At 35.1% G+C, this 13,085-nt stretch overlaps 1 protein-coding gene across 2 annotated transcripts in view; it reads left to right on the forward strand.

The window, feature by feature from the left end:
- SPRED1 (sprouty related EVH1 domain containing 1) overlaps window positions 1-13,085 on the forward strand; it is a 140,766-nt gene that overhangs the window by 113,906 nt on the left and 13,775 nt on the right. For both annotated transcript variants that reach the window (XM_040492250.1, XM_040492251.1), the window contains exon 5: window positions 4,126-4,278. In XM_040492250.1, the coding sequence (XP_040348184.1) occupies window positions 4,126-4,278 (153 nt within the window). The remainder of the gene's footprint in view (window positions 1-4,125; window positions 4,279-13,085) is intronic.

Below are 13,085 nucleotides of genomic sequence, written 5' to 3' on the forward strand. Positions count from 1 at the left end.
ATATATATATATATATATATATATATATATATATATAAAAAACAATACACTGCTGATAATAACCATAGGATGTTTTCTTTTGGGTTTTTTCCCTCTTTTTTGTTTACAAATAGTACTACCATGCTTTGTGTGTGTATCTGTATGTACAGTCACTTTCTCAAAGAATTGTATTCCCACCAGTGCTGTAACAGTATACCTCTTTCTCCATACCCTTGCCAGCATACAGTATTTTTATCTGTCTTTTCTAGTCTGTAAAAAAATTGGCATTATATTTTTATGGCCTTAATTAGGAATGAAGTTCAGTCTGTTCCTATATTTATTGCCCATTTTTCCCCTATGAAATAAAATTAAACTGTATCTTGTATGTCAGTGTTTTTTGGGAGTAGTGAGCCCATTTCTACAGATTCATGTAAATTATATTTCTTATGAAAGTGTTCCTCAGACAATGCTGATTTTCTTCCCCTCTACTCTCCAGTATGTGTAGGACCCCCCCAACAGAGCTTTGATAATTGGAAATCTTAGAAGGGTTATGAATAGAAAAGCCAGTAGATGTGCATGAATACCCTTACCCACGGCTGGAAATGAGGAGATCAGTTAAAAGGCTACTGAAAAAGATAGCAAAAAAGAACATGGCTTGCATGAGAGAAAATAGATTTGAAAGATAACCAGAAGGTGAACTTGGAAAAAATTGGGAAGAGTTTTTTTTAATTGACAAAAAGATATTTTGCATGAATCCAGAAGGGTTTGGGGCAAGTGTTGAAGAATGTCTCTCAGTTTGGTAGTTGAATTATTTAAATATTTTGATATTTTGATAGAATACATTTATATTTCAAAGCATTACAATTATATATCACAGACAAGGGAGAAAATATATACCTAGATTTTTAAGAGTAATTTTGGTCAACATAAAAGTAAACGAGCTCTAGAAACACTGAAAAATTACTCCTGATCATACTATCAAGGAGAGGTGTTAACATTCATCTTATATGCTTTTAATCTTTTATGGTTATGATAATACCATAAACAAAGTTTTATATATTGTCTTTTTAACACTAAACATTTCCCTATATAGTGGATATTGTTTATAAGCCTAATTTCAAAATGGCCACTCAGTATTCCATTAAGTGGGCATACCATAGTTTATATAACCATTTCCTCATTTTGGGACATTAGGGTTCTTTCTCCATTTTAATGTTGAGAGTAATCTGAGATGGGGCGCCTGGGTGGCTTAGTTGGTTAAGTGTCCAACTTCGGCTCAGGTTTGTGAGTTTGAGCCCTGCGTCAGTCTCTGTGCTGACCGCTCGGAGCCTAGAGCCTTGCTTCAATTCTGTCTCTTCTCTCTACCCCTCCCTCGCTCTCACTCTGTCTCTTTCTCTCTCAAAAGTAAAATAAACATTTAAGAATCAAAAAAGAAAAAAAACTAATTCTGAGAAAAATACTTTGTGCCTAAAACTTCAACCATTTAGTATTTTTTTTTTCTTTGCTGAATTCAAGAATTTGTCAAAAGGTTGAGATGTTTTAAAAGATCTGATACATTTTACTAAAATTGCTTTTCAGAAATTATTCTTCCAGACTTTACTCCTGGGTGTGGAATCAGCAATGAATAAGAATTGCCATTTTACTTATCACCACTTTTTTTTTAACTTTGTCAGTATACATCTAAATTTATAACTTGCTGAAGGAGATATAATTAAGTAGCAGGAAAATACTGTTTAGGATTCTATAAAAATGTTTTAGTTTGTTTTTCACAATTCCTGGATAATGTGTTTCTTGTAGATTGTAGACTCTATTTTCATACATTGAGGATAGGTGTGTGGGGGGGATTGTTTTTATCATATTAATTAAGCAGAAGATGCTTTAGTTACTTAGTTATTTTATTAGCCAAGATCCATTTAGGTGTGTAGTTGTAAATTCAGTGTGTGATGTGAAATATATCTAGTTAGTAGGTTGATTTCAGCTCTTTTGGTAAACATTTTTAAGTAGAACTAAATCATTTGTTACCCAAACAATAAACACATTTTTATTTATTTAATATGAAATAATCAGCACTCTTTGTAGTTCCCTTTAAGAAATAAGTGTATTCTTAATCAAAATGAAATGTGTTACTGCTTAATTTACAGAATATAAGTAGAATTAACCCAAGTCAAAAGTAAAATACTTGGGTTATATAACTATCTTATGTTTGTTCAGATACGGATTTTTCAGTAGGCTTTATTTTATTTTATTTTACAAATCTTAAATGACTCAATTAGATTGGAATTCAGTAAAAGCATCCTGATCCAAATAGTTGTCATCATTAGAAGCAAAATTACTTAATTACTACTGATATTATTCTACTGCCTCCTCCTCTTCCTACTACTACAATAATAATTCAAGCTTGTGTATAGTTTTTAATATATTGAGTATCTCTGGTAACCCAAAAGTTACTAATACAAATCTACCCAATTTATAATAAAATAATAATTTAGGGAAGTTAGTTGCTTACATTTTATACCTTGGTTGGACGAGACAAGTTTCCAACTTAGGCCCTTTATCTAAGCCTTCTCCCGACCCCTTTATTTTCTTCTATTTATTTTGCTTACGATTTAGGAGAATTTTTTGGATCATTTATTTTCAGAACTGCCTGGAACATGTAATAAATATATTACTTGATTTTTTTTTTTTTTTTTTTACTGTTTCCAGTTTTGATCATGCATTTTGATAGAATGTTTGCTGGCTACTATTTAGCCAGCTCCTTTCTAATAATTAATTTAGCATTAACTGTCATAACACATTGGGACAACTATAATGAAAGTTAGCTAAAAAGAACCATTAACTGGGTTTGGCATACTTAGTTTTAAGTGGCAGTACATTCTTATATATACACACACACACACACACACACACACACACACACACACACGTATATACATATATACATGTATATACGTGTGTGTATATATATGTATATACATGTATATCTATATAGATATAGTTTGTGTGTGTATCTGTGTGTATTTAGTATGTATTTATTTTTGAGAGAGACAGAGGATCTGTCAACTCAGAGCTCAATGTGGGACTCAAACTCAGCTGAAGTTAGACACTTAACCAAATGAGCCACCCAGGTGCCCTTCAAATACATTTTTAAAAGTTTACTTGCTTACTCCCTGATAAAAGAATAGCTTTTAGTTTTCAGAACACTTTCACATATATTATCTCACTAAATCCTTGACTATCCATATGATAAAATAGCAGAAGTATTGGAAGTATTTGGTAATTGAGAAAACGAAGTTCCATAGACATTAAATGTCACAAGGCTACTTTGTTCCAGAGTAAGGACTAGAGTGTGCATTTATAAACTAAAATATCATAGATATTTTATGAATTTTACTGCCTAATTTTAGAGCACTAAATTTTTAAATCTTTTTTTTTTTTTTTAGAAAAATCTTTTAAAGGTTTATACCTTTAAGATTATTAGCCCTATAGTGATTACTCTTAATTGTTTTAGATTAACCCAATGAAAGTATTTCTGTCATTTTTATTTGGCTGTCACAATCTTTTCAAATAATTATACAATAACAGGGAAAGTAATGGCAAATAGTTGTCTCATTTCTTTAAAAAAGGAACAAATTATTTTTTCTAAAATTTTAAAAGCCTGTTATTATAGACTCTCATTGAGCATATCCCCTACCTAAGTCTCATGTGCATGATTTGAGTCTTTGTAGATAATCAGCAAGTTCGGGCTAATTAATTCTTTCATTCATTCAATAAGGTCATGGGATGTTGTTTTCTTTTGATCCGCTGTATCATACAACACAGGATAGTCCTTGGTACATGCTTTTTTCACTTGCAAAATAACACTTTTATTGATTTGTATCTTCACTGTAACAATTTCTTCATTTTCTTTGTATGTTTATTACTTATTAAAAGCTTTGTTTTAATTGATTCTCTCTCTCTCTCTCTCATGGCATAGTTAGGCTTCTAAGTTATTTTCTATAAGAAATCGTTGTTTTAGTTTGGGGAATTGCCATTTATAGTGATGGTGGTGGTACGTAAGATTTTCTAAATACTTGCTAGAGTGAACATTTCTTAGTTTGATTTTCATATTTTGGCAACTAATGAATTTGGGGGATTATTTCCCATTAGGCAACTGAAGAGGATACTTCCAGTTCTCTAGTGAAAGATCATCTTTTCCCGCAAGAGACAGTTGTTACCAGTGAGCCTTACAGAATCTCAAGACCTTCTGCCTTTGAAGGTCTGGATGCCAGAAGAGTCTACTTACAAAGTCAAGCCAGTCAGGTGAGACCATTAAATATTTTTCAGTGTGTTATTCGTATGTATAGAAATTGGATGTACTAGAGAAGGACTTTAAGACCATGTGCCTTTACCAGACAAAATAAACAACAGAAATCTAGGCAAATATGATTTAATTGAACCATAAATTTTACTTTACATTTTTTGATGACAAAGGTGAAAAGGGAAAATGTGTTAGTTACATTTTCATTATCTGAAGGAAAAGGCATTTAATTCTCTTGGGAAGCATATGTTTCCCTATCATTACTCTACATAGAACTTCTCAGATGAGAGATACTACGAAAAATAGTCCTGAGCAAACATACCTGTGGCAAATACACTGATGAGTTTCATAGAGTTATTTCTTGTAGCTTAACCTCAGATACTAATAGTGTACTCCTAAATCAACTCAGACAAAAGTGTTTCCTTTGGGTACTCCGTATACAGTCTTCTGATTGTTCCAGCTTGATCTAAAAATGAAACCTTAGTTATAGGATAGAACCCTATTTTTATGCCACTCACAAATGTTATTAAATCTGTCAGAAGACCATTCTTGACCCCATTTTTTTTTAGTGATATGAACAGATGCTTTCATTCTTAAATAAGCATTTCTAACTGTTTCTCTGTGAACTCCTGTGGCTTAAACTATGCCCAGTATATGTGTACAAAATCAAAAGACAATCAAAGTGATTTTTTTTTAATGTTTTAAAATATTTATTCTTCTTGATAGTTGTTTATAAGATGTATTAGTAACCAGTGGCATAGTGGCTATGCCTGAAGCCTACCCTGATTCTCATTTAAGAATTCCATTGTAACCTGAGGATCTCAAATCTGCAGCTTGTTCGGGAAGAAATTTGCATTGCATTTGCTCTTCTATTTGTCTAGAACACTTTTCCCCTAGATCTTCAGAGTTTGCTCCTCACGTTGTCACCTCTTTTGTGAACCCTTCCCTGGGTGCTCTAAATAAATAAAATAGCAATCTGTTTTGTTTTGTTTTGCTTTGTTTTGAGGGGGAGAATCTTTTTTTTTTTTTAAATTTTTTTTTTAACGTTTTATTCATTTTTGAGACAGAGAGAGACAGAGCATGAACGGGGGAGGGTCAGAGAGAGAGGGAGACACAGAATCTGAAACAGGCTCCAGGCTCTGAGCTGTCAGCACAGAGCCCGACACGGGGCTCAAACTCACGGGCCGTGAGATCATGACCTGAGCCGAAGTTGGATGCTCAACTGACTGAGCCACCCAGGCACCCCAAGGGGGAGAATCTTAAGCAGGCTCTGTGCTGATTGTGGAGCTGTCATGGAGCATGATCCCACGACCCTGGGATCATGACCTGAGCCAAAATCGAGAGTCAGACACTCAACCGACTGAGCCACCCAGATGCCCCAAAATAGCAACTTTTCTATCACTATACCCTTACTCTGCTTTATTTTTCATGACACTTATCACTTCCTGATAATTTTCTATTTGTAACTTTTTGTTCCACAGTATGTTCAGGAACCTAGAAGTTTCTTAATAGAATGAGCATCTAGTTAACATTTGTTGAATGAAAGAATGAATAAATGCTAACAGCATCGCCTTGGAAGCAAATGATATTTGACTCAGTTTATTCCTAGTCTTAACATCCAGTATTGGGACCTTGATTAATTTAGGATCATTTGGTTTTGCAAGGAACAAATCCATTCGCACTAATTTAAGGAAAGAGGACTTTATTTTTTTTTTTATTTTATTTTTTTAAGAGGACTTTATTTTAATGACTCAGTGGCATTTCTCAGAATTCCTTTTAAGAATAAGTACAGGGTAAGACTTTTGAGATGCTAGGCATTAAGTAGCTTCTCTCTTTCCCCACTCCTGCTCCCCCTGTACCCTATTCACACATACTCCACATGACCATTTATCTATGTTTCTCTTTATATATTTGTTTCATTCTTTTGCACAATGGTCTAGACTATTTGTTTCCTCATTGATTAGTAGTATATTATGACTATCAATGTCAGGCTCAGCCCTTTAGATTACATGGCATTCCTATGTCCCTAACCAATTCCATATTCTTACAAGAAGGAAGCCAATTGGCTTGGCTTAGGGCAGGTTTATACATTCTATATAGCTCTCCATTCCAAGGTTATAGGATGGGCAGCCAGATTAGGCAGAGAGGAGATAAAATGGTGCACACTCCATCTAACATTGCCACTTTTGGACAGAGCTCTTGTTCTAGCCTATCATATAAACTTATGGCTTCCCTTTGAGGCATGTGCCAGATCCTGGTTTAACCATAATTATGGCTGTTTGGGAGGAGACTGAATACTAATCATGGCAACCTTTTGAGGAATGAGATGTTTCTTTCTGCCTCGTGTAAATTTTAAGTTGTGAGTTTTACATTTCCTGCCTAAACTTGTTATTTTGCCACTTTCCAAAAGGTCTATTTGCTTAATGGAACCACACTGGGCATTGGGGAAAAGTTGGATAGAAATTTCTACAACAATGGGTAAGATCTTGGGCTTTAGGCACAGGCAGATCTAGTTTTAAATTCTGGCCTTTTACTTTACTTACAGTTACAAAACTACTCAAGTTCTCCATCTTCCTGTTGCCTCAGATATAAATATCAACAAAAATAAAACTTATTTCCATAGTGTTATTCTAAGAGTTAAGGAAGATAATTCCCTCATATATACATTGATATGTGTGTCACATATATGCATGTGATAAATGTTAGAGCACCTATGATGTGCCAGGCCCTATTCTAAGCCCTGAGAATAGCTGTGAACAAGAACGATATGAACTGTTAGCCTCATGAAGGATATAAATGCTAGTGAGGGAGATAGACAGTAAATAAGTTAAACCGGTAATATTTCAGGTAGTAATAGTGTTGTGAAACAAAGTAATGGGAAAGTAATGGGAAATAGAATAGTAGGAATACAGAGGAGGACTTCTGCAGATCTGTAAGATGATTGGGAAAATCCTCTGGGCAGCTCTTTGTATGGAGATATGAATAATATCAAAATAGAACATAACAGCCATATGAAAATCCAGGGGTGAGGGGCTGGATATCCAAGCAGCAGCTTGGTATTTCAGAGAAACAGGCCGATATAGCTTAGTTCAGTGAGTAAAAGTGGTAATATACTACAAATTACAGTTAGAGAACTTGGCAGGGTTTGGATAGTGTAGGCTATTGGGAGGAGTTGGAATTTTGTTCTAGTTTCAATGGCAAGCAGTTGGAAGGCTTTTAATCTCTAATAAAGATCTCATTTCATTTTGGAAACATTATGGCTTCTATGTGGAGAATGGAAAGTTGGAATGTGGTCATGAGTGGAATTAAGACCAATTTTGAAGGTTATTGTTTTCATCCAGTTAAAAGATTTTGGTGATTTGGACGAAATAGAAATGACGAGAAATGGTTAGGTAAGCGCAGATTCTGTTAGGTAAGAGCAAAGTCTGGAGGAAGACTTGGTAATAGATTAGAGTCAAGAATGCCTTCTGAGTTTGAGGTGCAAGTAGTTGAGTGAGAGATGATGCCATTATCTGAGATAGAGAAGACTGGGGTGATTACCTCTGTCATCACCAGTGTAGTACCACGGCCCACTCCTGTAAGAAGACACAGAGTGGATGATTTGCCTAATGTAGGGGTTGTATGTTAGGACATGTAAGCTCTTATATTCTGAATAATGTATATCATGATTAAGTAAACTGTCATGATTATTTAGTGGTGGTAAAAGACATGTCTTGTCCTGACAACTAAATTAAGTAGTAAAATGAAGTCAAGAAGAAGTAAATAAAAACAGTATTTTAAAAGGTGATTAAAATTAAAATTTTAAGATGAAATTTGAACCAGAAACTGAGAAATTGAGGCTAAAATTATGGTAAATATTTCTTAACCAGTGAAGAATAGATGGAGTACGAAGACAGATTTCCAAAATTTGTGTGGATTAGGAAATTAAAAGTGTAAAAGTTAAAAGCAGCATAAAAAGGAAAACAGTAAAACAAGAACTAAAATCATTTAAAAGGGGTCAAATCTTAAAAGTATAGAGATGAGAGTAATAAACTTTTCTAAACATGGTGATTTGAAATAGTGTAAACATAAAAATTAAGAAAATATAATGGTAAGGGGCGCCTGGGTGGCTCAATTGGTTAAGCGTCTGACTTCGCCTCAGGTCATGATCTTGCAATTCGTGGGTTTGAGCCCGTGTCAGGCTCTGTGCTGACAGCTCAGAGCCTGGAACCTGCTTCAGATTCTGTCTCCCTCTCTCTCTGCCCCTCCCCCGCTCATGCTCTGTCTCTTTATGTCTCAAAAATAAATAAAGGTTAAAAAAAAAAGGAAAATGGTAAGATACTGTTTCTAATTTTGCTCCTACTGCTCGTTTTTAATGTGGAATAAATGTAGCTGAGGGAATAGTTACTGCATGTTGTTTTGTTGTTTATTTATGCTAAACAGACCATCAAGTCTAACTGGCATGGAATCTGACTTCTGGAATCTTGAGTTCCTTGAAAAGGATGACATGTTTTCCTCAAGTAGAGAGCTGAGGAGACCCAGCAGAAGATCAGATCAGAACATTTCGATATTTCAGCCTTTGCCTCAGATTAGGACCAGTACTTGGCCAGTTCTCAGGTGTATGTGCACACAAACGCACACACAAAGATATGCTCTTGAGCATGTTGTGTTGTCTTTTGGAGAGAAGGGTATGCTAATAAGTCTGACTCGTGGGTTGTTGTGTTGATCTGGTTTAAGGACAAACCTAATTCCAGAGATAGCACTATAAACCTGTTAATTCATTTTGTTCTGAGTGAATTAAGCTCTCCGTAAACATTTGGCTTATTTGTGATATCAATAACGGACTCTGTAAGATAAAGGTGAAATACTAGCAAGCTTTAATGCTGTTAACAGTCCCAGTGGGAAAGAAAGGAAGGTTCCATGGCTACAGTAATTAAAGATTATAATTTCTTAATTCTCCAGGGACTGTGGGTCACTCAAAATTGTTCTCAGCAAGTCACAGTAACAGCATGGATTTTAAATATTTCCTGTGTAACTGAAGTTTTACTTTCCCCACTCAGCTCAGATTTTATAGCTCCTTTCTTTCACTTTCACGGTGGCCATTTTTTCAAACACCACAAGGGTTTTGTCATCTCTTACTTAGGTGTTTTTTTTTTCCATCTCAGAAGAGAAGACTCTTGTTTCTTTGACAGTGTTTGTCTTAATTTGTTCTGTCAAACACTTGATTATCTCTGTTTCCCCAGTACCTACAACTGCAGTTTATACTGATACTCTCCATTTTTTCTCCTCTAATATCATGGTATATGAAGTAGGATAATGAAACCTGTTAGTATGTCTTACTCTTTTTTTTAAAACCTTTTAGTATTTCTGCCTGGTGTTTTTCATAAATAAAATCATTACTGAAAGCCATACTCAAATTTCTGAGAATCATTTTGCTTTTACTTTGGAAGGTGACTTTCATTCTAATATTTCGGATTACTTGTTAAAGTGTTACATGTTTTTCATGTTTAATAATTTTATCTGACCTTTGTAATTGTCTTAGGAAATCAAGAAGACTTGAGATTTTATATTCTTTTGATGCTTTGCTAAATGCTTTTGATTCCAATATCTCATTTGAGCAGTAAATAAATAAGTAAATAAATAAAGATATTATCAGTGAAGGAATTCATGCATAGAATCATTAAGTACCTGAACAAAGTCACCACGTTAATATTTGTTAAATTATTAGAATTCTCAGGTTATTTACAAATGGTGTTTTTCCTCCTTCTGCCATCTTCTCGTCTCCTCTTCCTTTTTATTCTAGCTCAAGTTGGAAATATTTCATTTATAATAAATAGGCAGCTTTATGTTACATTACATCTAATAAGTATGGCTTGTTAATGCTTATCATAGCTTGTCCCTACTATATGCTGAGTACTGTTTAAAGCACTTACATAACTCATTAATCTTCACAACAGTCACTACAGCAAGCTGCCTCATTAGGGGGATAGACATTATCTATAGTTTATATACATGTTTTTTTCTAAGTTTACTATGAAATTTTAGAAGAAATGCACAAAAAATGTTATTAAAATATTGGTACAAGAAGGGAAAAAGTAATTTTAAGCCAGTTTTATTAAAAAAGAGGCAAAAATAGAGGCTGAAAACAATTTGCATAACTTTTCCAGGGATTTTTGGAATCAGAACAATCAGTCCAGAGTTATATTTCCTCCTCATCATCTAGGCATCCTAGGAAGCAAGATTGGAGAGATCCAGTTTAACACTTTTAAATACAAAATACTTCCAACATCTTGAGTGATGGGTAGAAAAACTTACCAATGGAGGAGAGAATGGATGTATGTACATCCTGAACTAGACCAGTGATTTCGTGTAGTTGAGCAGTGAGAAAAAATTTAGTGAATGTAACACAAAGTTACAAGGGACTGATATTCATCATCCGAGACCCTGGGAATTTATTTGGCCTATCTTTTTTGGCTGAGGGAACTCTTTTGACTAATGGGAGGGAAAAGAACCGAGCCCTTCTCCCAAAATGCGATGATGATAGTGGTGGAGTGGTTAAAGAATGTAGTTGCCACGCAGAAAAGTACAAAATGGTGCTAGATAACTGAAGAGAGGGAAGTAAACAACAGTTGGCAGGCAATTCTTAGCCTGGGGATTTTGAGTGTGAACGTGTCTTCTGGAACCAGACTATTAGGGTCTGAATTCTAGCTGCTTTGCAACTTTTCCTTATATCTAAGATTGATGTGACCTAGAGAAAAAAAGGATGATGTTTAATGACTTTGTATAACTAGATATTTAATTATAAATTTGCTGATGTCAAAATAAGTGAACTCAGTTTATTAGGAACTAGAATGGTATGGGTATTCTTCTTTAAAGGTACACAGATACTAGCTATGCATTTAATAAATCTGGAAGTTTCTTAAGAGGAATAATGTGCACTTGCATTTGTATAGTGGTACACCATTTGTCCATTTGGGTGTCACCCAATAGGCTTCATAGGGTGAATTTCCCATATTATAGAATCTGGCCTTACACTTGCTGGTCAGAAACCTTTTTTGTCAAGATGGAGTCCTCTTTCACGGACTAAAATAATCAAGTTTAAGAAAAATGATGTAGGGGCGCCTGAGTGGCTCAGTTAGTTAAGCATCAAACTCTGGATTTTTGACTCAGGTCATAATCTCACAGTTTGTGAGTTCGAGCCCCACATCAGGCCCCACACTGTTAGCTTGGAATTCTCTCTCTCTGCCCCTTCCCAGCTCATTCTCTCTCTCTCTCTCTCTCTCTCTCTCTCTCTCTCTCAAATAAATAAACTTAAAAAAAGCTACATAAAAAATCAGAATGTAAAAATTTAATTTAAGCCATCATGTGGACTGTAATACTAGTGGTAGTTCGTTTAGTACAATGTCTACATAAAATAGATCTTCATAAGATACTAGGTCGTTGTCCAAAGCTTGCTTCATGAGTATGAGTTCAAGAGAGTACTTACATGCTTTGAATGTTTAATTGCTTTTGACTGGATAGGTTGATGGATCCTTCTCCACAGCCGGTCAGTCTTGCCAAAAGGTCTAGACTGCTTTCTTGCTGTCGAGAAATATGAAAAGTCTGAGATTTTACCCTAAAGGTTCAACCTTCTGGTTGCTTCCAGAAGACGTAAGGCTGCTAGATCAGAGACAAGGGACATTATTACTCACAGCACAATAAAGTAGCATGAGCTTCATGTTTGGGTTGGTGCCCTGGCCTTCCGAGTCCCATGGAGATGGTGCTGAGCTGCTCAGGTGGATGAAACACACTCAGTGGTTTTGCATTGCAGCGTTGGAACCCTGAATTTAGGGAACCCAAAGTCGTTTATAAAGGTTGTTAAGTCTTGCCTGATGGTGTCATAGTCATAGTAGATACTAAATAAACCTAACTAAAAAGGGAAGGCACTTACCTTTCAAGGGCTTCACTTTACGTACATCTTTGCAAAGATAGTCAGAAACAAAGGCAAAAGGTGCCTTTCCTCACTAGATCTACAGAAATGAGACCTATGGAGAATTGTTACCTAACACTAGCTTAAAAAACACGAGGTTTGGGGGCACCTGGGTGGCTCAGTCGGTTATGGTATCATAGGTTTTTGTTTTTGTTTTTTACTGCCCTAAAAATTCTCTGCGTTCTGCCTATTCATATCTCTTCCACCCCTGCCAAAGCACAACTCTTGGCAGTCACTTAAATTTTTATTACCTTTATAGGTTCACTTTATCAGAAAGTCATAAAGTATATAGCCTTTTCAGATTGTTTTCACTTTGGTTTCCTTCAGGTAGTAGTAATGCATGTAAAGTTCTTCTTTGTCTTTTTTTTTTTTAAATACTGACTAATATTCTCTTGTTTGGGTATATACCACACTTTATGTTCATCTACAGAAGGACATTTTGGTTGCTTCCAAGGTTTAGCACTTATGAATAAAGCAGCTAACAACATTTGTGTGCAATTTTTTGCATGGATATAAGTTTTTGAATCCTTTGGGTAGCAAGGAGTGCAATTGCTGGATCATATGGGAAGAGTATGTTTAGTGTTATAAGACATTGCCAAATTGTCTTCTAAAGTAGCTGCACCATTTTTAATTCCCACCAGCAGTCAATAAGGATTCCCTGTTGCTCTGCATCCTATCCTCCCCAGGATTTAGTGTTGTCAGTGTTCTCGATATTAGCCATTCTACTACTTGTGTAGTGGTATCTCCTTGTTTTAATTTGCATTTCCTTGATGACTTACGGTATGTAGCATCTTTTCATTTGCTGTTTTTCCATTTGTGTATCTTCCATGGTGAATATATTGAGATCTTTGGCTCATTTTT

Source organism: Herpailurus yagouaroundi, unplaced genomic scaffold (assembly GCF_014898765.1).
Source record: "Herpailurus yagouaroundi ecotype Mexico unplaced genomic scaffold, PumYag 184, whole genome shotgun sequence".
Classification (NCBI taxonomy): Eukaryota; Metazoa; Chordata; class Mammalia; order Carnivora; family Felidae; genus Herpailurus; species Herpailurus yagouaroundi.